At 40.3% G+C, this 24735-nt stretch overlaps 1 protein-coding gene across 1 annotated transcript in view; it reads right to left on the bottom strand.

Annotated features, from left to right (window-relative positions):
• Positions 1 to 6297: 6297 nt before the first annotated feature.
• The window catches only part of COLEC11 (collectin subfamily member 11), a 41378-nt gene continuing 22940 nt past the window's right edge, over positions 6298 to 24735 (bottom strand). Inside the window, exons 3-7 of the mRNA XM_082480822.1 lie at positions 21757 to 21828; positions 9748 to 9819; positions 8959 to 9012; positions 7563 to 7658; positions 6298 to 7387 (exon numbers count right to left, since the gene is read on the bottom strand). Coding sequence (XP_082336948.1) covers positions 6996 to 7387; positions 7563 to 7658; positions 8959 to 9012; positions 9748 to 9819; positions 21757 to 21828 — 686 coding nt within the window. The 3' untranslated portion in view covers positions 6298 to 6995. The remainder of the gene's footprint in view (positions 7388 to 7562; positions 7659 to 8958; positions 9013 to 9747; positions 9820 to 21756; positions 21829 to 24735) is intronic.

Genomic DNA, 24735 nt, shown 5'->3' with positions numbered 1-24735 from the left:
ACAGCATCCATCTACTTCAACTGTTTTATGTTCAATATTTGTGTCACAACTGATTACAGCCCAGAAATTCGCATGAGAGATGTACCCATTACACTGCATCAGACTTTGAATAACAGTGGTCAGAATAAATTAAAAACATCAAAATACCTCTCTCTCTCTTCCTTTCTGAAATAAGCATAAATCTAGCATTTATGAACATACTGTGCCAAATTCTCAGCAGGTATAAATCAATTTGGCTTCACTGATGGTGATTGATGCCAGGTGAAGATCTGCACCTGCAATTTTAGATGCTGGCCTGCAGAGCACAGCATGACTTGTTTTCTTTTTCTTAACTCCAAGGCATGATAATTGAACTCATTTGGGCACACTTCTCACTTCTTAGTCAAAACTCCCCCCTGGGCATTGGACTTAAACTCAGTGCACGTCTCTGTTATAAATCAAAACAATCTTTTCACAAAGAAGAGAAGAAAGCCGACTAAAGACTTCAGAGCTTGGAAATCAGTTGTTCAATACCACATCAGTGGTTGCACTCAATATCATGGTAAGTCTGATGCAAGCAGAAGCAAACTACTGCTCAGCTCCATCATTTTGCCTCTTACTGCCACTAGATGATAGTGTGGCAACGCACGTATCATTCAGCTGCACACCAGACCTTCCGCTGCTGAATTCTTGGCAGTGTTCATACATTCATATGTAGAGATTATACAGAAAGGCATCAATACTACATAGCTAGCCTTTGAATAGCAGTGCTTAATTATATCCCCAGTGATTTCAGACATTAATAGACCTCAAGACTAGTGGATGCTATTATTTGGCCACAGACTCAAACTGGGCTTTATTTAGACACAGACACTATGCTAAATTGGTCACCTTCCCCTATTTTTGTAGCTACCCATCCAGAGCTATAGTGAGACATTTTGATGGAAAGGGCAGGATAATTATATTTCCCCAGCAGGAAGCAGGAGAATAGCTGGAGTTAACATTTACATTCTGCCTCATGGGCATCCCGCTCGCTGCCGGTTCCGCACATCCACTCACCGATTCTCCTACCTTTTCCATTTCATGCTCTCCCTCTTGGGAGGACTCCCCACCTAATCCAATTGAAAAGCTCCCGGCTAGGAGGAGACACGCATCCAGAAGAACACCTTGAGCACACAGCTAGCATCCTCTCCACAAACCCCTTCTCTCCCAATTCACAGAGTTTGTACTCTCCTAACACAGCAAAATTAAAAACAAACTGTTCTTTCTCTCAGCTCCTCTGTAGAGTAAATAGTCAAAACCCTTCACTGCACAGTTTTTTCCCCTAAGTAAACCTTAAGACTCTGGTTTCTTTTTCCCACAATAACAGGGTCAGTTGTCCTCTGAGTAGGCTGGACTGCCTCTCCCAACCAGGAACAGGCACCCCATGGAATGGGTGAGTGGCCGGCTCCAGTCCGACACAATATCTCTCACATCACAGGTGGTTTCACGGATATGCTTCCATTTCACGGAGCATTTCCAGCTCCCCAGGTGGACAAAACCCACACCTCTTGGTCCATAATCTGTGGCAGACAGGTTGAGAGACATGGACCTGTTGGCACCACAAGGCAAGCCAAAAACTGAAAATCAGAATCTCCAGTGAAAAGAGATTGACCCTTAGGACAAATTCATGCACACATTTATATAGAGAGCTAAGTCAGCAGAATGCTTGAAAATAAAGGCTAAGGAGAAGCAGTCCAAAGAGTGTAAGGGGTAGAGTCATATATAATCAGTGTTTACAATGTAGGCTAATTTGTCTGCTCTAGGATTTGATTCAGCCACAAGCAGCACAAGTCACTGAGCTTCCAATCAAACCTGGAGCTGGATACAGACTTTGGGGAAACTTGGAATTTCCACTTTACCGGAAATTTGGTCACGTTGACATCTTGTTTTAATTCAGGATGGAATTACATTTGTAAGACTTTCATATTTAAAATGCTTGTATTTATTTGTTTCATATTATTTAATTATTGGAGTCTTGTAATAGTGCATAAACTGCTAGTTTTATGGCATAATCCTTAAATGAGTCATTTTCATAATCAGTATGAATATCTGCTACTTAATGTTACTTCAACTATCCATTGCTTGTATTCAGAGTGTTTACAGTGTCATCGAAGTCTCAGAAGGAGAAACCAATTCAAGTGTCAAACTTTCACTATGACAAACAACAGTACTCTCAAAAAGATAACTTGTTCCAATTGGAAATTAAAACATAAAGAATAAAGTAAAATATTTCAAGCATTATACTGCATGCCATTACTGACATGATATAAAATACATTAACAACAATATAAAAATCAAATCCTTTTATTGGTCAAAATGAAGCTTCAGAACTCAGAAGTGAAATTCTGAAAAATTCCAAAAGGCAACATCTTGGAAAATGTCTACTTCAAAACTTCTTTGTCCATTCTGAACATTCATCATGTTCTACAATAAAAATTATTGTAATTTCATCTTATTTCACTTTTCATCAAAAAATGTAACAAAAAAGTCCAACCAACCGCTATTTTGTAATGCACATTTGAACTGGCATTTCCTGAGCTATGAAAAATCAAGCGCTCCATTTTACTTATATGGATAAGGATGCTCTATATCCCATGTATAAGTATTAATTTTTACAGTTCTGTTCTGTGACATAAAATAGTTTAAAACTCACAGCCAGGGAGAAATTCTGCGCCTAACCTGCAACCTGTCATGAAACCGTATTTCCAGAGATAATCATGTCAGCTATTGGGGCACAGTGAGGACAGGCTGGTCCATGAGGGACAGCAAGCGGGATAATAAGGCAGGTGGGAGCAGCACCTTCCACCAAGGAGCCAGGATGCAGAGTGGCAAATCCAGGTGGCAATCAGGGTCAGACATTGTCCAATGATCTTCTGGGAAATCCACAGTAATGCAGGGCTCTCGCCAGCAAAGGAGCCCCCCTTGGACTCAGCCAGCTCAATGCCGTACCTTTGCCAAGTCATGTCCTGGAAGGGGCAATGCACACCTCGCCCTGACATCAATAACACTACAACATAGCCTTATCATCTAAAGGTACAGAATATACTTGAATGAAATATGGAGTTTATGTGAAGAAGTCATTCAAGAGGATGAACGGGTGACTATACAAAAAAAAAAAAATAATGCTGTTACTGTTGCCTTCTTGAAGCGCACCAACATGCCCCTTAATTAAGAATTATGGCTATATATTATGGAAATATTTATGAGGAAAAATCGTCCATCAAAAGTAAAACATATAAGAAAGGTCTGGGAAACCTCAGTGCATGCTTGCCAGACAAATATGTTCCAAAGGTTTCTGTAGAGCCACACTAAATAGTAATGATATTACAATGCAGGTTTTAATGCACATGGAAAATACCCCAAATAAAAGTAACTTGTTGTTTGATTTTTTACCTAAAACAGTAGTTTCATATTCCACTGACAGTAATGGAAAACTCGTGGGTTGATCCTGGCTGGACACCAGGTGCCCACCAAAGCCGCTCTATCACTCCCCCTCACTAGCTGGACAGGGGAGAGAAAATATAACAAAAAGCTCATGGGTCAAGATAGGGATAGGGAGATCACTCACTAGTTACTACCACGGGCAAACCAGACTCAACTTGGGGAAATTAGTTTAATTTATTACCAATGAAATCAGAGTAGGATACTGATAAATAAAACTAAATCTTAAAACACCTTCCCCCCACCCCTCCCTTCTTCCCAGCCTCAACTTCACTCCCCATTTCTCTCCGTCCTCTCCCCGAGCGGCGCAGGCGGACAGGGAATGGGGGTTGTGGTCAGTTCATCACACATTGTCTCTGCCGCTACTTTCTCTGCAGGGGGAGGACTCCTCACACTCTTCCCCTACTCCTGCATGGGATCCCTCCCACGGGAGACAGTCCTCCATGAACTTCTCCAATGTGAGTCCCTCCCACGGGCTACAGTTCTTCATGAACTGCTACAGTGTGGGTGCCCCACAGGGTCACAAGTCCTGCCAGAAAAACTGCTCCAGAGTGGGCTCCTCTCTCCGTGGGCCCACAGGCCCTGCCAGGAGCCTGCTCCACTGCAGGCTGCCCACAGGGTTGCAGCCTCCTTTGGACATCCACCTGCTCCAGCCTGGGGTCTTCCACAGGCTGCAGGTGGATATCTGCTCCACTGTTAATCCCCATGGGCTGCAGGGGGACAGCCTGCCTCACCATGGTCTTCACCACGGGCTGCAGGGCAATCTCTGCTCTTGCACCTGGAGCACTTCCTCTCCTTCCTTCTTCACTCACTTTGGTGTCTGCAGAGTTGTTTCTTCTCACTCCTCTCTCTGCCTGCAGTTTTCTCTTGCACAGTTTCTTTCCCCCCTTTTTAAATATGTTAACGCAGAGGCACTACCACCATCGCTGATGGGCTCAATGTTGGCCAGCAGTGGGTCCATCTTGGAGGCAGCTGGCATTGGCTTTGTCAGACACAGGGGAAGCTTCTGGTATCGTCTCACAGAAGCCACACCTGTAGCCCCCCCACTACCAAAACCTTGACATGCAAACCCAATACAAAATCTTGCCATGCAAGTTTGTCCTTGCAAGGACACACCAGCTTTGTTCCCATTGCCCAAATAGTAAAATAAGGACTGTTGCAGCCAATGTACACGGCTCTGAAAATACAACTAATTTCCTTTCTATCTTGTATACCAAGAGCTGCAAAAACATGTCCTGAAGAACACAAAAACTGGGGGAAATATTTTTTTTTCCATCGCCTTTATTTTTCATCTTAAATTTTAATAGAAATTGAGACTGCTTAAATGCTCTACACATCAAGGCAATCTTTATAAATGTGGTGTGACTTCCAACTGAAATAGGCGCATTTGGCATCTGAAAAAGCTTCTGACCTCCTCAAAAGGCCTCTTTTCACATTTCTGAGGAAATCAAACATTACAACAGTGACTTTCAAAACCTGAGTGAAAAATAAACAGTTAGCAACTGTAGCACATACACAATGAGGGAGCTCCAGATACCTGTAACTCAAGTTTGGACTGTTTCAATATAGCTACAATGATTTGACAAAAGTTTGTAGGAGATTTAAGCAGTTTCTGAGGATTTCTATAGCAGGCAGGAAACAATCATGATATTCAAAAGGCACTATTCTAACCAAACAAATTGCTCCACTGGAATTGTTAGCTCCATGCAAATTCTGTAAAGAGTCATTGAATATTAGTGTAGAACCATATCCACATTATTTAATAGATTTCAACAGACAGTTGGAAGAACGCCTAACAAATAGGAATCATACCTACCTTTAATAGAAGGAAAGTAAAGCAATCAAAGGACCATTCATTCCTTAGAGTGGTTGCTCTGGAGCTGGGCTGATATTCAAATACTATAGGAATTTGCTGCTGATCTTCAAAATTAATAGCAAACATATATATATACATATAATGGATTTAAATTCACAGAGTAAATATAGCAAGTAAAATGGTTTGTTTTCCTATGTATATAATAATAGCATCACATCAAATATTGCCAGACTCTGTGGATATGAACAGAATTGTATGGTCATTGACTGTTCATATACCACAGCACTGCAAAGTTGATATGAGTTGGTCTTGCCTTGCTGTAGGGAAATCTCTGGGACCCCATGTCAGATCCACTGTGGTTATCCTGTAGACCAATCTCCCATAATGATCAGATGTGTATTTTGGTTACAGTGTTATACAAAGGATCATTTCTGCTTAAAAATCATCTTGAAACACTGTGCAAGGTATTCCTGAAAAAACACAGACAGAGATTTTGCAGTCCTCTTTCTATGCATAACAGCAAGATAAGATGTCATGTAACTGGCTCCTAGGAAGACCCAAAGTAATTCACCATTTCCTTTGTGAAATTGTGGGGTTTGGTTTTTTAAATATACGTCATATTTTCCATCACTTGCAATTGTAAATTGGGTACATAAATTGTTTTTGCAAAATTACTTATTACTGCTATATACATGATCAGGAAAATTTTGGAAAACTTTGCTGCTTTTCAGGAGGTCATGCTTGCAATCTGAGTAAACATGTAAGATGTCTTCCTACCAAAAGGAACTACTAGCTAAACCGTTTTTACAAGATTCATTGTCTATTTATGAAGTCTGCCTTAAATTGTGGAGTGCTGGTATTTTGTTTGTTTTGTAACAAGATGCACCAAGATGATCTTAAACAAATGTGAAACGCGTTTACTTTAAGAAATTATTCGGGCCCTGAAATAGTTCAGGCACTGAATCATTCTCAGCTAAAGAATGCAGAAAAACAAAATCTTACTTTACCTTTAGCCAACCCCAAAACACCCATCTGGCTGGGATCCTACTTTCAGTACTAAATTATAAGACCTTTGTTCTCCCTGAGCACTAAAACTCAGTTTACTTAAGTGCCTCCTTGCCGTACATCTGTGAAGAGTTTAATAAAGAAACATTACAAAATTGGTGGGATTCCTGATTTGTTGGTTTTCTTTGGCTATTTTTCAAAAAAGAAGTTGTAACGTCTTCAACATCCAAAAACCTTAGAGTAATATTTGTACTTATTAACTGGAGTATACAAAATATTTGCCTTGTTGCTGAAATATCCCTGTAGCACTACAAGCAATTAACATTTAGAACTACAAATTTAGCTAAGATAAAAGACTATCAGGAGTCAAATTCTTCAGAAATAATCATTCTATCAACTAGAGGACAAATTCTGCCTTCCCTTACAGTCATGCAATTGCATTTGTTAACTGTTGTGAGGGCAGAATTTAGCCTCAAACCACATTTTTATCTAAATACATATATTTTCCTACAGAAAAAAACAAGCTATGTCTTATTACTGCTCTTCCCTTCTGAAGGGTAAATACTGATATTTGAAATACCTAAATTGTATTTACAGCTGTACAACACCGATGCCACACGCTTGCAAAATATCACTTGTACTCTATAAACATAGGGTAACTTGTACAATCAACTTAAAACCTTTTCTTAAAATAAAGAAAGAGCAGACAAGCTTAGACATTTTCTTTGTCAAATTCACACACGAAATACATGGTAATATGACACGCAACATCATTCCACCCTCCAGACGCCACCATCTCCACACAGTCCTCTTCGTCATAGGCATTGTTGGGCTCCCCGCTGCGCCATTTGTTGAAGGTCTGCATGGGTGACCGGTCAGAATAGACAAAATTTCCCTCTTTCTCTAGGTCGTTAATCCCAATGAAAACTCTGGTGAGCCCAGCTTGGTTGATGTAGGAGGCAATCAGATTGTTGGCAGTCTCATCCTTGGGCATGCTCAGCGTCCCTCCTCTTCCGTGGCAGTAGAGCTGGGCTTCCTTGTATCTTTTCTCTTCCTTCACCAGCAGATATATCTTATTATCTGTCTCACGCACACCAGCAACAGCTGCGGGGGAGGGCAGTGCTGAAAAGTGAGCACTCGCATTTCTATAAACCAACTTACTGTATACCCCAAAATAGCTTCACAAATCAGATGGTGGGACGGTGACGCTCTCTACGAGCAATTCCACCGGTAAAACGCAGCAATAAGAAAGGAAAATATTTATATAAAATTAACCTACCATTTTTTATGAATTTTAGTTCCGTTGTCAGCTGGGCCACTTGGATATCCATTTCACCAATAGCCTTCCTTAGCTGGCTGCACTCACAAGGGATGCCTGTGAAATAACACAGACACACCAAAATAAAAAAAAAACTGGCAGCCCTGGAGAAGGAGACCTGCCTTGCAAATAATGGTCAGAAACCCCCAGCCTTTGCTACCCTGCACCTTCATACGGTTCTTACGGGTGTCTGAGCCTATCCAGAACAGCTCAGGTCACTTCCCATGAAACTTCAGCCCTGCACGATCAGCGCTAACCTAAACACTGACAGATATTCTCTGAAAAAAAAATACAGTTTTTTTTTTTTAACTAACAACATTTGTCAAAATTTCCCATTTTGAGTAAAATTATTCTCTTCAGTCTTCTCTAAAGAGCAATTTTTCTACAGCAAAAATCCACACAGCTCATTGTTCACCTGTTCCTCACAAGGAACATAACACAGCAGATCCAAAAGGCTGATGTTCCAACCATGTAATGCACATAATTACCTGCAAAACATAGTTCTGTACTTTTGAAAGTACAGAATTTACTGTACCTCTTCCAATAAAATAAGAAAATAGAAAACCGTCTATTATCCCAAATTGATATTGGTTTGACAAGGATAATCTGAATGAGAATACTAAAAGGATAATTGTTACATCTATGAGCTCAAATCTCCAAATGAGGATCAATTAGAGTTTCCAGTTCTGTATGCAATTATTCAAATCTGCATTTGACTACTCAATTACTCAGTTTAGGTGTCTAAGTCAGTCTAACCACGGGGTACTTACACTGAAAAACTGTGCTAGATGACAAGGTATATGGTACTCTGGCTCAAGAATTAAGAGTGACAAATTATGTTCTCATGAGAAAACTAATTAGTGCACTTTTCGTGCACCCTGCCCTGAAAAGACAAATTGGGCAAAATCTGAATCTGCCACTTCTGTAAGGCTTGCGCTTCTTATGCCAGGCTTTTACCTTTTTCTCTGGAAGATCTCTATGCTTGGTAATCTTTTGCTCTATAGCAATAATTGATGGAGGGGCAGGAGCTTCCAACCTGCTCCTTTGTGTTGGCTGGAAGGCAGAGTAGGATATGCAGAGTTACCCCTTTGCACTTCAGTTCCCACTAATCTGTAGAGTGATCACACCTCTGAGGTGCTCTGAGACACTGTTTCGACAAATGCACTACAAGTCCCGAAAACACTGCAGCTTCAATAATTTTAAGTAATTTGAAAATATTACGGTGAAATATTACAGTGCCTATGCAAATATTTTTTTTTTCATTATTTCCCCCAGTATGTAAATAGACATATATTTTTGGTCATGATGCATGCATCTTGTAAAATCTTTCACATACAGAAAGTGTGTCATAGATTACCTGGGTCACCATTAGGACCCGGTGGTCCTATGTCACCATTATCTCCTTTTTCACCTAAAAACATGACAAGAATATAAATTTAAGACAGCTTTTTTGATCAACAGTTCATTTAGCTCTTCATTATTTTTTCTCTAGTAACATTCAAATGTGGAAAGTAGAAATATGCCCAAGCAAAAATAAGGATTTTTCTGTCCTTGCCATTCCACAACAAAGGCCAGCCAAAGCTATGAAAGTTGAACACAAAGAATATGTACCAATATCCATTTTTTGACATTCATGAACTTCACAGAACCAATAAGTTCAGATGCTGCAGAGAGAAAGGGGTTGGATACGCTACGCTAGTGCCTAAATTGAGATTCATAATCTAGATGCTTAAGTAGATATTGGTCCCAATGACTTTATCGAATTCACATAGAAAGCCTATGATCAGATCTGGCAAGATCAGAATTCAGGTCTTCTGACTCCTAAATGTCTGCCAAAACGCAGTGCACCTTCCCATCTGCTTCTCTTAATTGTCCACACTTGTGTGATGGTGTACAAAGGTCTTTATTTAGCTTTAAAGCAGGTTTCTCACCCTGATTTGAGGCTAAATGTACTGCTGTCAGAGCAAAAGGTAACTGGCTGTGAGATCTCAGTCATCTGTCTGACTGCTGTCTGAGAAACTCTCTATTATGGTAAACTCTGAGACTTGCTATACCATTTTTCAAGCCACGAAACTTTTCTCCAACATAAAGCATCACAGATTTTTCATCTGGAACACAAATGGAGAAACAATTGTGCTAAGCATACCTTTTGAACCAATAGGACCAATTTTTCCATGCCGTCCCATGGTGCCTTTCTGTCCTTTGTCCCCCATTTCTCCTATACAGAACAGAAAGATGAAAGACACACGGTAGCAATGTAGTCTGATTCATTCAGATGCTTGCAATATCAGTTTTTACAATGAGCAAAACCATGGTATAACCCCAATATTCATTGAACTCCAAAGGTCCAGCTCACTCCTTGTGAAGAAGTACAAGAACCTAGACAGTGATTTAATCTTTGCAAAGCAATTGACACTAAAGAGGCATACAAGTGCAAATGAAAACGGATCTTGGCTAAGAGCCGCTGGAAAAGCTTTTGCAAACTTCTCCCAGATGATCATGCCAGAATTATGTTTAAAATGAGGGGGGATTCCATTCAAACGTGGATCAGTGGATTAAAACTATCACTGAGTTGAGAAGACTTAGAGTATCCAAGCACAACTGATAATTTCATCTAATACAGTATCTCCACTGTAACCGAGGGCTGAATTTGGGCTTAATGGTTTATTTATACAATACAAACACTGTGGACGTAGTCACATCCTCATTCTTTGCTCTTGCATTTGAAGATTACATTAATGAAAAAGGAAAATTAAAGTAAATCTTACATAGACATATATACGTAGACACATACATATGTTCATGCAAAGTCTGACTCAAACCAGCAATGTTGAATGCTACCAATTTTAAAGACAGTTCCACACAATATTTCAAAGTGTAGTTGTAGCAAAGGACCTGCTAAAAAACCATTTTCCTTAACTGTGTTTTTACAAATAAAAGGCAACTATCCACCTCTTAAGGTCAATTGAAATTGTCAACAAATCTGCATGAACCAGCCACTGTCACCTACCTGTGTCCATGAGGCATACCCAGAAATCTAATGTAAGGCAACTTGATTCACTTACTTTGTCTGACTTTGACCTCTTTTCTATTAGTTGTACTTTACTGATGTAAAGTGAATATTAGAATGGCTTCAGGGGAAACAGAATTTGCGCTGGAACAGGCAGTTTCTTTGCCATCACTGTCTTGACAAGCCAAGCTGAAGCACTGTTACTGATAAAATACATGCCACAGTCCAGGTATTGATGTCATTGATCTGAGCTCCTCCAGAGCTCAAATAATAAAACAGATAAAACATGCCTGTTACACCATACATTTTTTCTGGATGGCATTTCTCAAACATCATGAAAATAATTATCTTAATGGTAGGAACCTGAGAGAAGAACTTTAGCCTGTAATAGCAAGGCCTTATTCAACCCCCTGTCTACAGTCCTCATCTGCAAGGTTAGGGGATCAGCAGTTGATATTAACAAGCACTACTCACCTAACAGAGCAAACACAGCAGGCTTACACGTGACTGAAGGTTTTGGCTTAAACCAAACCACTTATAGTCAATAAATTCTATGTAGCCTGAGCTTGTCAGATTATTATTTCTAAATGATACTTTTGTTCTGGCATCGGTTTACAGAAGATTGCCCAATTTGGTTTAGGCAGACTTTCTGAGACCTATCAAAGGAGACCTGTCATTTTGTTACACTCTGTAGTGAATGTGGCAGACTTTGCCTTATGCTGCAGTTCCTATGGCCTGAGAACCCTCAGGAAAGAACACCACACCTCAGTGTACATTGGTGATGCCCTTTCCTGGGTGCAACACCTGAGCAAATCAATGCTCTGCCATCAGATTCAGGACTCTTTGTATCATGATTTCAAGGAGAAACATGGTCTGGAGGCAGCTCAGCTGTACAGCTACATCGTACGAGATAGGTTTCCACTGTACCATACAGTATTAACAGAGAACACTTATGGAGGGACTACAGTGACAAGAAGCCAAATGCCTTCTGAGGCTCCCATCCTGCAGAAACCCAAGGCTGAGACTGCTTTAGGAAATATTGATGAAGTTTTTTCAATGATTGTTGAAAAGATTGTTTCTTTGCTCAAAGCAACATCTGTTATGCACTGTTCAGCTACCCAATGAGACAAGTTAGGAGGAAAATCTACCATAGGGATCCAGCAACTGAACTTGTGTAAATTGTCATACCTCAGCCCCAGTTGTTCATCTATGACAACTGAAGATCTGTTGACCTCTGTTGTTACTGCAACTGAACAGATAGTCATATATTTCCTCTAGTTATTTTTAGAAGCCGGACAATTTTATGAGCCATTTCACCATTACCTTTAACTTAAAAGTGCAATCAGTAACAAGTTTCAGAATATAAATTGACCACCACTGGGCTAAGAGATGTCCTCTGTATTACTCCATGAAGTCTCATGCAACTGTGATTTGATGGCATGAGGCAAGAAGAAATAACTTGCCCTGAACTGAGACATGCTGTATGTGTGTGGCTTGTTGGTCTAATTAATTACTGGTAAGTCCTACAGTCAATTATTTTCCTTTGTTTCCAACAAGGACCAAATTCAGTTACTACTGAACATGGACTCAATTAGGAAATTCTACCAGAAACCAAAAATATTCTTCTCTTATGCTATATATATATTCTGGAATATTCCTTCACTTTCAGAAGAGATTCATGGCTTGCCTTAAAGATGCAATCCGTTGGGCTGTGCACATTATAAAGGTACTATATTTATCCAATATAGATAGCATATTGAGAAGGTATTTCCTTGAAAATTGTTGAAGTATCAGCTTGTAATAAGTTTATCAAGTTCCTCTGAAAGTGATTTTTCTTGCTTTGCATATTTATGAATTGGGATTACCATAACAGATTGTCAGATATTTGAATGCTTTCTCTTTTTAGGCTGCTACACCTGAAATTAAATGAACACATAGATCTAATGCATAAATAAATATAATATATAAAATTACTTCACTTTCTTTCTCATAAATACTGCCTAGAAAATGAACTACATCTCCGTAATAGCCAGAAAAGCTGCGTGATCTGCTCAGAAGTAAAAAGTGTGTTATCTCAAACAATGAAGACATACATTAAGTCTCCTGTGCTCATTAAAAGAACTGTTTGGATTTGGTTTTCTCTTACAGTGACTAACCCCTGCTTCTACTCCAGGGGCTTGCTTATTCTGCTTCTTCTGCAGAATAAATCACAAGGTTCCAGGAGAGACCCATCTGCCTTGAGGGTTTCAAAAGTTTTAATACCTTTTGTAAAGTCCTTTTTAGTGACCCTGTGATTGCCAAAAATGCAGTCTAAAGAGTCTTAATGAAATCAGGAAGTGACAGCTGGAAAGAAATAAGGACAATGAAAGAAATTAAGTCTCCATAGACCAAAAGTAGGAAATCTAACAGAAAGTTTGAATGAAGAACATAAAGCAAGTCACCTATCATCTCGGAGATGAAGGTGCTATACACTGGAACCAATTATAGAAGACTTAAAGGATTTTGGAAGGAACTGAAGAGAAGAAAACTCTAAATGATCTTCTTGGTGGTCTTTTTAGGCACACAAACGAGAAGAAATAAAATACCTGAGATGAATGGTGAGCTGCACAACCAGTGAAAAAAATGAGGGTTTTGGCTCTGTGGAACACTATAAATGGGGGTCTTGACACAATATGGCCAATCTCTTCAGATAGGATTAATTGGAACAGACAAAAAGGAGCGTACCTCCTTAATCTTGCAGCAGTTGGTATTCCCAATGCAAATATTTACCTTGACTTGAATGCAAACAGTATTTTTAAAGGATATAATGATGTTACAGTATGGTAGCAATATATATTCGGGACATTTAATTTCTTAAAACTATTGGCAACTGGAAATCAGAAAATTGTGAATACACCCATAGACTACGGTACTGGTTTACACTAAATAATCTGAATTATCCACACCACAGAAAGTTGGTGATTGGCTAGGGAACAGTAGTTACAGCACAGTTACACCTTAAATGAACAAACAGTGGATAATCCCAGGTGGCATTTTACGTAGTTGGGGCAAATTAATTTCACCCAGTGTTAGCCACCTGAAAGTAAAGTTTTTTGTCTGAGCTATTTATCTAAGCTGCTTTGGTAGGCAATGGAGAAATAAACACCTCTCAGCAATGATCCATACCATTTCTGTTAGACAGGAATCTTAATGACAAAGTGAAACTTCAAAACTTTGCATAACAAACTGGGAATAAAAAAAAGGAAACTATTATGAATCCATATTGACTAGAAATCAGAAAGGCTAGAAAATTTGCAACGGAAACCAAAGATAGTAAGAAAAAAGCCAATCTAGGAAGGCAGCAGAAAAGTTTAAAGTATTTTAAAGTACATTCAAAATAAAATAAATGGAAATAGTATGGTCCTTTCCTGGATGGAAGAGTTTACATTCAGATGCACACAAATACAAACAAATGCCCTTACGAAACACATATCCTGCCAGAATTATGCTAACAACTTAATACCAAGCTTTTTGAGACTGGTGGTCCCCCTAGCCCAAGACTTTGATTACCACAGTGGCAGCAGAAGGTGCAATACAGGAAGATCATGCAGCCCCAGCTACTCTCTCCGCAGTCCATTGCAGATGGAGTTGCTGAATCATCCCCCAGGAGGTTCAGTGAGTGCCTCCAAGTTCAGGTATGATGGGATCTGGTGATTCTGTAACCTCGATCATATCCTTCTTAGGCTACTCTGTACAGATGCAAGAGTTTCAACCTGTCCAGTTTCTCCTTATGAAGCAGCTCCTCCATCTTCACATTTCTGGTGCCCCTCTCTAAACTCTCATGTCCTTCTTGAGAGACAGAGGCCAGAACCACACTCATTACTTGAGACAGCGAATGTCAGGCTTTTATACAGAGCAAAAACAGCTGCAAAAATGAGCTTCTGCTTTTGTCCTGGGTATCTTTTCTGATGATGGGCAGTGTTTTGTTTGCTTGAGGGCTGCTGCTAATGACTTCAGAGCAGTTCTTGAGTTTTAAGTGACAGTTCTGGTTTTTGGCATTGTGTAAGTATGGATTAAATTATGCATCCCTAATGTTCCTAGGTAATGTATTTATTTACACTGAAGCCCATCTGCCACCTTTTTGTCCACGCAGCCTAGCATGGATTTTCTCAAAATGCTGTTGAGTTCAGGTGGAACTGGAAGACAGTTTTGAACCAGATACCCACTTTGTGAATCCACAACTGTCAATGTCAGGACTTTTATATGGAATCCTGCCTGCAGCAGTCCTTAGTGAGCAATAAATTCATGTAAAAGTTGACTCAGAAATTTAAAGGATTGATTGATTACATATTAATGAACAATCAGTAATACTAAAATATAAATTAAGATATTATTACCTCTCTTTAGAATTTGATTATACAAATGACTGAGCACTCTGGCTCCAATCCAATTAAATTAATGAGTCTTCTCTCCTACTTAGGAGGCTATGCCTGTACTAGTAAACTAAATGCCTGGGACTGTTCCCTGGCAGTGGGAACCAGGTGGCAGAGAATGGTACACTCCACGATATTAAATTGTCTTACTCTTCAAGCCAGGATAATCACTTGCAAGCTGCTCATTGTGTTAGCTCCCAAAATATGCCCAAGAATTGCCTGGGAAAGTGTTAGCTGGCCAAAGCCAACATCACTGTGCTAACACTGCAAAGGTAGACAAGTCGTGTTCCAAGCCTAAGAACAGTATATGGCTGTTTCACCTACCATTATAATTAAGTATAAATGAAGTACAACGTATAAAGGCTGAAATTCAAATACTAAAATACTAGATTTTGAAATGGTTATGGCTCTAATAAAATTAAAATGTCTTGAAGAACACATTTTTAATGTGCTGTTCCTTTGATTATGCATTCCATCAGTAAATTCACCCTCTCCTCCTTACTTTGATTGCCATAAGCAGAATCCACACTACTCTGGGAATATTCACAGTATTATATTGTTATTAAAATTTCTGTGTTTAATTTGTATACATGGAAGTTATGGCCTCACAGATTGGATCATGACTCAGTTAAATAATTGAGTCCAATCCTAACATGGGAGTATGCAGTACAGCAATCAGCGCAAGGGGGAAAAGTTACATCTATTAACTTCACACCCCAAAACTTGCGCTGCAGGACACACTACTTTCATCTGAATCAGCCATTGCACTTGATCGAGTGCTCTATGCTTTATGAAAGGCCAACACAGTTTTATATTCTGCTGACATGCTATGCATCATAATTGACCTATACAATTAATTAAAACCAATGAGGAAAGTAAGTGGAATTTAACCTTAATCAGTGCCCAAAGACATTAGGATGTCTGATGTCACCCTGAAACATCAGGACACTCAGAACCAGATTTATTTCAGTTAAGCACCAGAGAGTTTTAATGTTTATCCATTTCTGAACTACCAAAATGTGAAAATATAATGAGGAAAGGATATGATAAAAACATTTGCAGCACTTTCTAGTCTTGATGTGTTCATTTCAGGTCAAATATACCATAAGAAAATCATTTCTCCTGTAAGTTATTTATTCACTGATTATTACATACCTAAGGAGTTCAAAGAAACTAAGCACATTTTCTTAGGATGATCTTGCTTGAGAAATGAAACAAAGAAAGGAAAAAGAGACAAAAAACAATTACCGTGATACTGGCAATGTAAATTAACACACCAAAAGCAGAAAACTCTACTAATGTTGCTGAAGAATTACAATTTCTCCCTCATGTAAACCATCACTTACTCAAATAGCAGAAAAATATAATGAAATTTAGCGGTTTCCATCAGCAGAAGGAGCCAAATAGTAGCCCAACAAGACAACAATTATCAGGTTTCAGTAGAAATACAGGGGGTCAAACACGTGTTAACACAGTGACTACAATTTAACTACTACTGCACAGAAACGGGGCTGCTGTGATCATCCATGTGTGCTCTTAGAAAGGGGCAAATGCAAAGTGAGATCACAATTTTATCCATCTTTCATTACTCACTAGGCTATGTGTTATGTAGCTGGATCACAGGTCTAAGTTTTACACCGAGATTTCAAAATACTTGGCCAGCACTTTAAAGGACATCAGCGGTGTATGCCCATCAAGAGTTCAAAAACAGAGCAAAAAAGCAAAGCCAGTAACAGGTCTCGAATGGCTATTAGATAATCTGCCCAGGAAAAAGGTGATGAACTGGTTATTTCTGAGAACAAAACCGTGAACAAATTATCAGCCTCCAAATGATACTTAGTTCTTACCCCACCATAATAAGACGAACAACCAAATATGAAAAAGACCTCAGTGTCTTGGATATTTCAGTGTTAGCGGCTCACATGATTTTTCCTAAGAATATTGTTATATTTTATTTTTGCCTCTAAGTTCCAGCTTCTGGATAACAAACTGGAAAACCTTGGACTGCTGGAAGAGAATACACAGTTGAGTCACTCTTATTCAGTTTGAGAGCCTAGAAAAGTATTTATACATGAGCTTAACTTCAGGTCTGGGCACTACACACTGCCTGTGAAGGTTAACCTGACTGAAAGGTCAGGGGACTGAAAGGTTTTTCTAGGTCAAGGCTGGATAGCCTTCTGTGTCCTTTCCACAAGGTAGAAATCACATCTGTGGAATCTGTTTGCTTATCCAGTCAACATTGTGACACTCAAAAAATACACTGGATGTAGTATCGTGACGAAATCTGGCACCATGTACTCCAAATTGGTTTTAAGGTAACAATTTCTTTTTCTTTGAAGAAGCATTTGTGGAAAGAGGTTGATGAAGATAAATATCTACAAAATGTACACCATTAATGAAAAGATTAGTTAATTAGAATTCATTTTAAACGGGAGCTTGCTTGTAGAAATTTCTTACTATGCTAAAATAAAGCTGTTTACCAAATATTCCAAGAACATACACATCAAGTCAAATCTGGATGGACAAAAGAAAGCAGAAAAAATACGTTGCTAAAGAAGCAGTAAGAAATTTTGCCTGTGTTTAAACTAAAAGCACTGCCTGGAAAAATACTGATATAGTATGCATTAATATTCAATTTTCTTTCATCACTTTTTCTGTTTCAAGTATGTTTTCTTGCAGTGAATTTTCACTTCAGTGTTTCTTCTTTCAGTCTCCTCAGATTTTTGGACTTTTGGAGGTATGGAAGACTGGAAAATTATCATTATTATTAGAGTTAATCAAGCATTCCTTATGAGAATGATTATCCAAATAAATGCAATTTTGCAGTATAAAATATATAAATGAGATGTTACATCATGGATTGGCCTCACTGAAAAGGAGTACCTCCACTTCTCAGATGGTCCTAAACATTTTGAATTGAATTGACAAAATGCCAAGCTACAGAAACATGCAAGACATTGCAATGGGAGAGGCTCTCAAGCTCCCCATGAGAAAGCAGTATGACCAGGTGCCCATCTCAAACACTTATACAAAATGATTACAGCTTGGGAATAAAACAGGAAGAACTGTGTGTCCATTTAATGACATCAATCACCCATGTATAATGGGACATCCAGAACATCAGGCGTGCTGCAGTGGATGGATATTGGCTCATAAGGAAGGACAGGCAGGGAAGAAAAGGCAAGGGTTATGCTCTGCACAGTGGACACCTCAAATGCATAGAGCTTTGCTTTCTAACAGGTGACTGGTCTGTTGAAAGCATGTAAGTCAGATTTAGAGGCGACGTCAGCAAGGGGATCATCATGGTGGGCATTCACTACAGACTGTCTCATCAAGAAGCAGGACTGGATGTGAAGAGCTCTTTTAGCAACTGCAAGAAGCTCCATAATTGGAGACTAGCTAGCATCTTCTGGGAGAGCAGCACCATAAGGAGCAATCAATCCAGAAAGTGCATGAGGGACAACTATCTAATGCAGGTCCTGGGTTTCCAGCTAGAGATGGTAGTCTCCTAGACCTGTTATTCACATAACCTCTCGTTGTGGATATGATAGTCAACAGCAGCCTTGGCTGCAGTGACCATGACTGTCTTCATGAGATGACAGCTTTCAAGATTCTGAGGGAAGAGAGGAAGGAAGGCAAGCAGCAGGCTAAAAGCCCTGGACTTCTGGACTTTGGCTTGTTCTGGGAACTCATAGGTAGGATCCTAATGGAGGCTCCTATGGAGTGCAGAGGGACCCAGAAAGAGCTTGTCAGTCTTAAGGAACAATTTTCTTAAAGCATAAGAACTATCCATTGCAATGTACAGTAAAATGAGCAGATATAGCAGAAGGTCAGCTTGGCTGAACAGGGAAGTGTTGACTGAGACCAAATGCAGAAAGGAAGCATGCAGGCGGTGGACACCAGGACAGGCTACCAAAGGGTAATACAGAAGTATTCCCTGTGCATACAGGGAGGAAGTGAGGAAGGCCGAAGTTCAGCTGGAGTTGAACTCAGCTAGGTGTATGAAGGACAACAGGAAAGACAGTACAGGTAAAGAAGCAGTAAAAGAGAGACCAAGGATAACATGGGCACTCTGCTCAGGAGGAAGGCAACCTAGGAGACAGGAAAGGCTAAGGTACTCAGTGCTTTCATTGCCTTGGTCTCTACTGGCAAGGTCTGCTCTCTGGCCTCCCAGTTCTTCATGGCTGGTAGCAAAGATTGGGGGAGGACATATTACTTACAGTAGAGGACAGTTGAGTTAGGGACTACTTCCCCTGGATGCGCACAGGTCCATGGCACTGGCCAGACAGTATTCAAGGGTGCTGAGAGGGCTATCTGATGCTGTTGCAAGGCTGCCAAAGTCTAATCAGCAGCTGATAATCAGTGCCATTCCTCAGGAACCAGTCCTTCATCACTGACAGGGAGGAAGAAGTGGAAGGAACCTCTGTGAGTCTGCAAGACACCCCACACAAGCAGAAATAGTTGGTACACTGGAGGGCAGAACTCCCAGTCAAGAGAAGATTGACAAGCTGCAGGAATGTGTTGACGGGAATATCAGGAGTTCAGCCAGACACTAAGTTCCTCACCTGTGATGTACTGATGAAGGCTGGCCAATGGCTGGCTAAAAATCCCCTTTGCACAAAAGGACCCAGAGATTTTTGGGCCCTCATACAAAAGAAGCAAACTAGAGTCCAGCTGAGGAAGATGGTTTTATTTAGCCTGGAGTAGAGAAAGGTAAAGGAGGACATAATTGCAGTCTTCCACTACCTACAAGTGGTTTGTAGAGAAGATGCAGCCCTCTCTTCTCAGAGAGACGTAGCAAAAGGACAAGAGGCAATGATCACAAGTTACAACAAGAAAAATTTCAGTTTGTCCTAAGGAAAAGGTCTTTCACGATAACACTGGTGAACAGACTGATCAAAAAGGATGTGGAATCTCCATCCTTGCAGATTTTCAAATGTCTCTGGACAAGACCTTGAGCAACCTGATCTAAATTTGAAGTCTGCCCTGTTTTAAGCAGGAGATTGGACTAGATGAGCTCTTTATGACCTTTTAACCTAAATTATTAGTACTTTAACTTCTCTTCATGCTGCATTACCTTGCGAGAGTTGAAATTTTAGTTTCCAATATTTTCTATAAGAGTCATCCTTGAAGAGTACATCTCCATATGGGAAATACACTGACTGAACACACACCACTTTCATGGGAGTTATAAATTTTTCAATGCATTGTAGGGGGAAGAACTCTAGCTATGGATTTTGGTCCCAGGGAAAACTGCAGGTATAAGACTCCCATAATTGCCCAACAGAAATACATAATGGATCACGCATCATCATAAGGAAGTATAAATTACCACTGTGATTGCTTTGAAGGGAAGCTTGTAAATTCTGTTCCGTAAAAACTAACTCACTCCATTGTTCCGATGACAGGAATGTCAAATGTTTAACTTCAATATTGAAATAAAAGGTTTTGACTACTCCTAATGTCAATTTTTCAGAATGTGCATCTCATGTAAAACTTACAAAGGCCACATTTCCTCCTTGCTCTAGGAGAAAAACAAATGTGAAAAGACAGAATTTTCTGTAAGACAGAAATGTCATGTTTCTCTCAGCTGTATGAATGAATGCTATGGAGCACCATTCCTCTCAAGAGCTCCAAATATTTTTTAACTTCAATGCAAACAGTGTTACCACCATCTTTCCATTTTTTTTTTCTGAACTGTGATCCAAAAATGTGGAATCACTCATGGCCATCTCTGTCTATTATGGCTTACTACCTTCCCTCAGTGGTTTTAATTCAGGTATTGTGAACGTTTACATTTACAAACAAAAGGAAACAAGAAAATTAAGCCTCGTGGTTCTTTCCCTCTGATCTAATATGAGGTTTTCATCTGCAGAAGGCATTTATGAAGAAGACATTATGATGACTTTCTTCACAGAGACCTTTCTAAAAAATCAAGGATTTTTTTTTTTCCAAAATGAATCATTTTGACCAGAAAGCAATAGTTACTGTACAAAAGAGCGCACACAATTGTACTGGTTTTGGCTAGGATAGAGTTAATTTTATTCCTAGTAGCTGGTAGGGTGTTATATTTTGGATTTGTGACCAAAACAGCGCTGATAACACAGGGTTTTTTTAGTTATTGCTGAGCAGTGCTTACACAGTGTCATGGCCTTTTCTGCTCCTCACAGTGCCCCACCAGAGAGTAGAGTGGGGGTACACAAGACATTGGGAAGGGACACAGTTGGCACAGCTGACCCCAACTGACCAAAGGGATATTCCATACCATGTGACATCATGCTCAGCATTAAAAGCTGGGGGAGGGAGGACGAAGGGGGAATGTTCAGAGTGATGGTGTTTGTCTTCCCAAGTCACCTTTACACGTGATAGAGCCCTGCTTTCCTGGGGATGGCTGAACACCTGCCTGCAACGGGAAGCGGTGAATTAATTCCTTGTTTGGCTTTGCTTGAGTGCACAGCTTTTGCTTTGTTTATTAAACTGCCTTTGTCTCAATCCACGAGTTTTCTCACTTTTACCCTTCCGATTCTCTCCCCCACCCCACCGCGGGGAGTGAGTGAGCGGCTGTGTGGGGCTGAGCTGCCTACTGGGGTAAAACACAACCATACATGAAAATGCCCAAGGATGATTTAGTCACCCAGCAAATGGCAAGAGGATCCCCATCATCGTGGCTTCACAAGAAAAGGCAGCAGTTGGTCAGGAATGACTTTCAAAACAACTTCTTTAACAAAGTTACCTTTTTCTCCTGGAGGCCCAACTCTGCCTGGACGACCTGGAGCACCTTTCTCCCCCTTTTCGCCAGCCTCCCCTGTTGACACAAAAGGAAACAAAAAGAACAATCATATTAAACCAGGACCATTTTCTGCTGGTGGCAGTGACAAGAGTGCCATTCTCCCCAATGAAAATAAAAACCTACTATAACAAGAGGGGAAAAAAATAAAAGCAGATACGATCTGAGTTAACAGCTTTACTTGATGCGTGGAGAACAGTCTCCTGCAATTGGCGCAGACACTGACAAAACCAAAGTGAATACATTACTGAATTCTCATACAATGGGTCTAGTTTTGCGGATGTTACCCATATCATCAACCTCCAAAAAGCCTAAGGGCACGATTCAGTTAAGTAGAAACTTCAGAATTAGGTCCCCAATTTAGCATATAAACTTCTGGGCCTGTGTTCACCAAACACTTCCTGAGTATCTGCTAAGGACATGCTTAAGTCTCAAGTAAAAATGGCTTAACTATAACCTCAAATTAAAAAAAAAAAAAAAAAGAAACAAGTTTATGCCATTTACGGAGTAAGGATGGATCAGGCCTATAGGAAGATATTGTTACATCCGTCATTTAGAGAATCATTTTTAAGCACAGAAGAGTATCTCCTAATCCATATGCTCAGTTATATACTGTGCCTTTTAATCTCTGTGGTACAAACCACTGTGCATTGTACTTACATGCACATGGCTCATGGTGCATTATTATATCCAGCATATTTAAACATCAGTTTCTGTAAACGTTTGCCTCTCTGGTGCCTTTCATTGGAAATTTGGGGATGTTTAGCTTATCTCACCCCCTACTATTGTACTACTGTTGTAGTTCTCCATGGACATAAAATTAAAATATCTTAAACAAATAGAAGTTTAAATAATGATTTACACAGACAAGTTTACAAAAAAAAAAAAAAATATTTATATGAAGGAGAAGAAAGTTCTGTGGCTTCCACAGAAAAGAAAACGCCAGGATCTAAAAGGCAGAGCTCGCACAACACACCTGCTGCCCCAGCGCTGTATTTCTACAGAGGAGAGGGAGCATTAGCTGCTCTCCAGGAGGCTGAAGGGAGCACCATAGAAGAAATGGTTATCAGGCACCCCTCAAGCTCTGCTCTCTGGCATAGCTGCCAGCACTGGTTCAGAGAGGGACCATAGAGGTGACATGTAAAAACAATCCACAACATGGCACGTTTCAAATACGCAGCCTCCGGCTCTCTCTCCCCCCTCATTGTAGACATAGGTGGTTGTGAGCTGAACTCGGCCCTCCATCTGTTATATTTTCCTTCTTCAGGCTGCCAGCAGGCTCCAGACCATCTTTCCTGTCTTCAGACATGCAAAAATAGGCCATTCTCTGACCTTAATGAGGACAAACTCCACATAATCCCCGGTGAATAATACTGTTAGTATGAAACAGGCTATTATTTGGCACATTTGGGAATGTCACTTTTTTTATTACCAGGTAACCAATAGGCTTTGTATGATTGCCTTTTCCCCCTCCGGGCTGGCTATGAGTTCTTTGCTTCCCAAAGATAAATCCTGACAATGACTTCTCCCTACTCTCCGGAGGCTGAGAGCAGGCTATTACAGCCTATTGCTTTACACGTTCTTCAGAGTGAAAGCTGTGCATTAGGGATCAATAAAATAGATCATTCTTGCTTCAGGCCATTACACTTGCCTGCATTTATTCCTATAATAAGATGACACTGCATTCCTTAGTGTGGGTGTTTAAGAAACTTTCCCTGGGAGGAGATTACCCCATTACAGGCCCAGCTACAGACCACTCTGCATTTTTTGTTATCAGCTGTTTTAAGGGGCAAGACTTTGGCCAAGAGGGACTGATCAGTGGTCCAGTTCAGCTTTGCTGTGGTAAAAACGAGTTAAAAATAAGTCCTTATTCTTGCTGTATGTACCCTGAGCACTGTGGAAGCTGAGGAAGCGAAGCCTGTGCAGGTGTCACGGGCAACAAAACAGTTTTCTGTCAAGGAATTTCAATCAATTTAAATTATCACCTATTAACACTAACTCTTAACTTTTGATTCCTGAATTAGGAAAAAAAAAAAGCAAACAAGTGTAGAGAAAGAGACCTCTGGGGCCCCCTTCTGGTCTTCGGCCCTTGTGCCACACATTACACCCAGTCCCTTTGGAGCAGGAGGTCGGGATCAGTGCATCGCAGGCCCTACCCTGTTGCTCTGCCGTGGCGTCCTCCACCAGCCACAGTCCCTTTGCAGTCACACCTCCTGCTCAGTCTCCTCTCCATCCCCTCCTGGGTGGCTCTTTGTTCCAGCCCTACTGCATGAAAGAGTACCGTCTTCCGCGGCGCAATGCAGCTCTTGCCCATGCAGCTGAGATGGGGCGAGGTGTGCCCAGCAGCGCTCCACAGTGTTGTGGTGCCCCACACCCCCAAAAGAAAAGAAATGGGGCTTTGAGCCACCAGGTCTAGTGGGAGGTGTCCCTGCCCATGGCAGGGGAGTTGGAACTAGATGATCTTTAAAGCCCCTTCTAACCTAAACCACTCTATGATTCTATGAAATTTAGCCCTGGTGCTGAACTGAGCTGCAGCAGGATCACAGGTATCAGGCACAACCCTGAGGCTACTAGAAGCTTCTTTGCCTGAGAGATCTTTCATAATTCAGATGATATATCTTACCATTGCTGTCAATTTGCCTCCTTTTGTGAATTCTTTGGGACAGGATTTGTCTCTGATTACATCTGCATCCAGCCTACCTTGAGCTGTAACGTCTACTGTAATGAAAATAGCATGTCAAATATGGTGATAACTTTCTTCCATCACTCATATTCCCTTTGTGAGTAGACACATGGGTGTAAAAAACAAATGGTTGTGTTTTATTTACATAACATCAACTCTTTTATATATGGAGACTATTAAGACAACTCCTGGTTTAGATTCTAGAAGGGAGACAAAACAAGGTGGCAAACCAAGAATTTAAG

This window comes from Vanellus vanellus (genome assembly GCF_965231255.1).
Source record: "Vanellus vanellus genome assembly, chromosome: 3".
NCBI classification, from domain to species: domain Eukaryota; kingdom Metazoa; phylum Chordata; class Aves; order Charadriiformes; family Charadriidae; genus Vanellus; species Vanellus vanellus.
The sequence above is the reverse complement of the archived record's forward strand: the minus strand, read 5'-3'. Positions and strand labels throughout refer to the sequence as shown.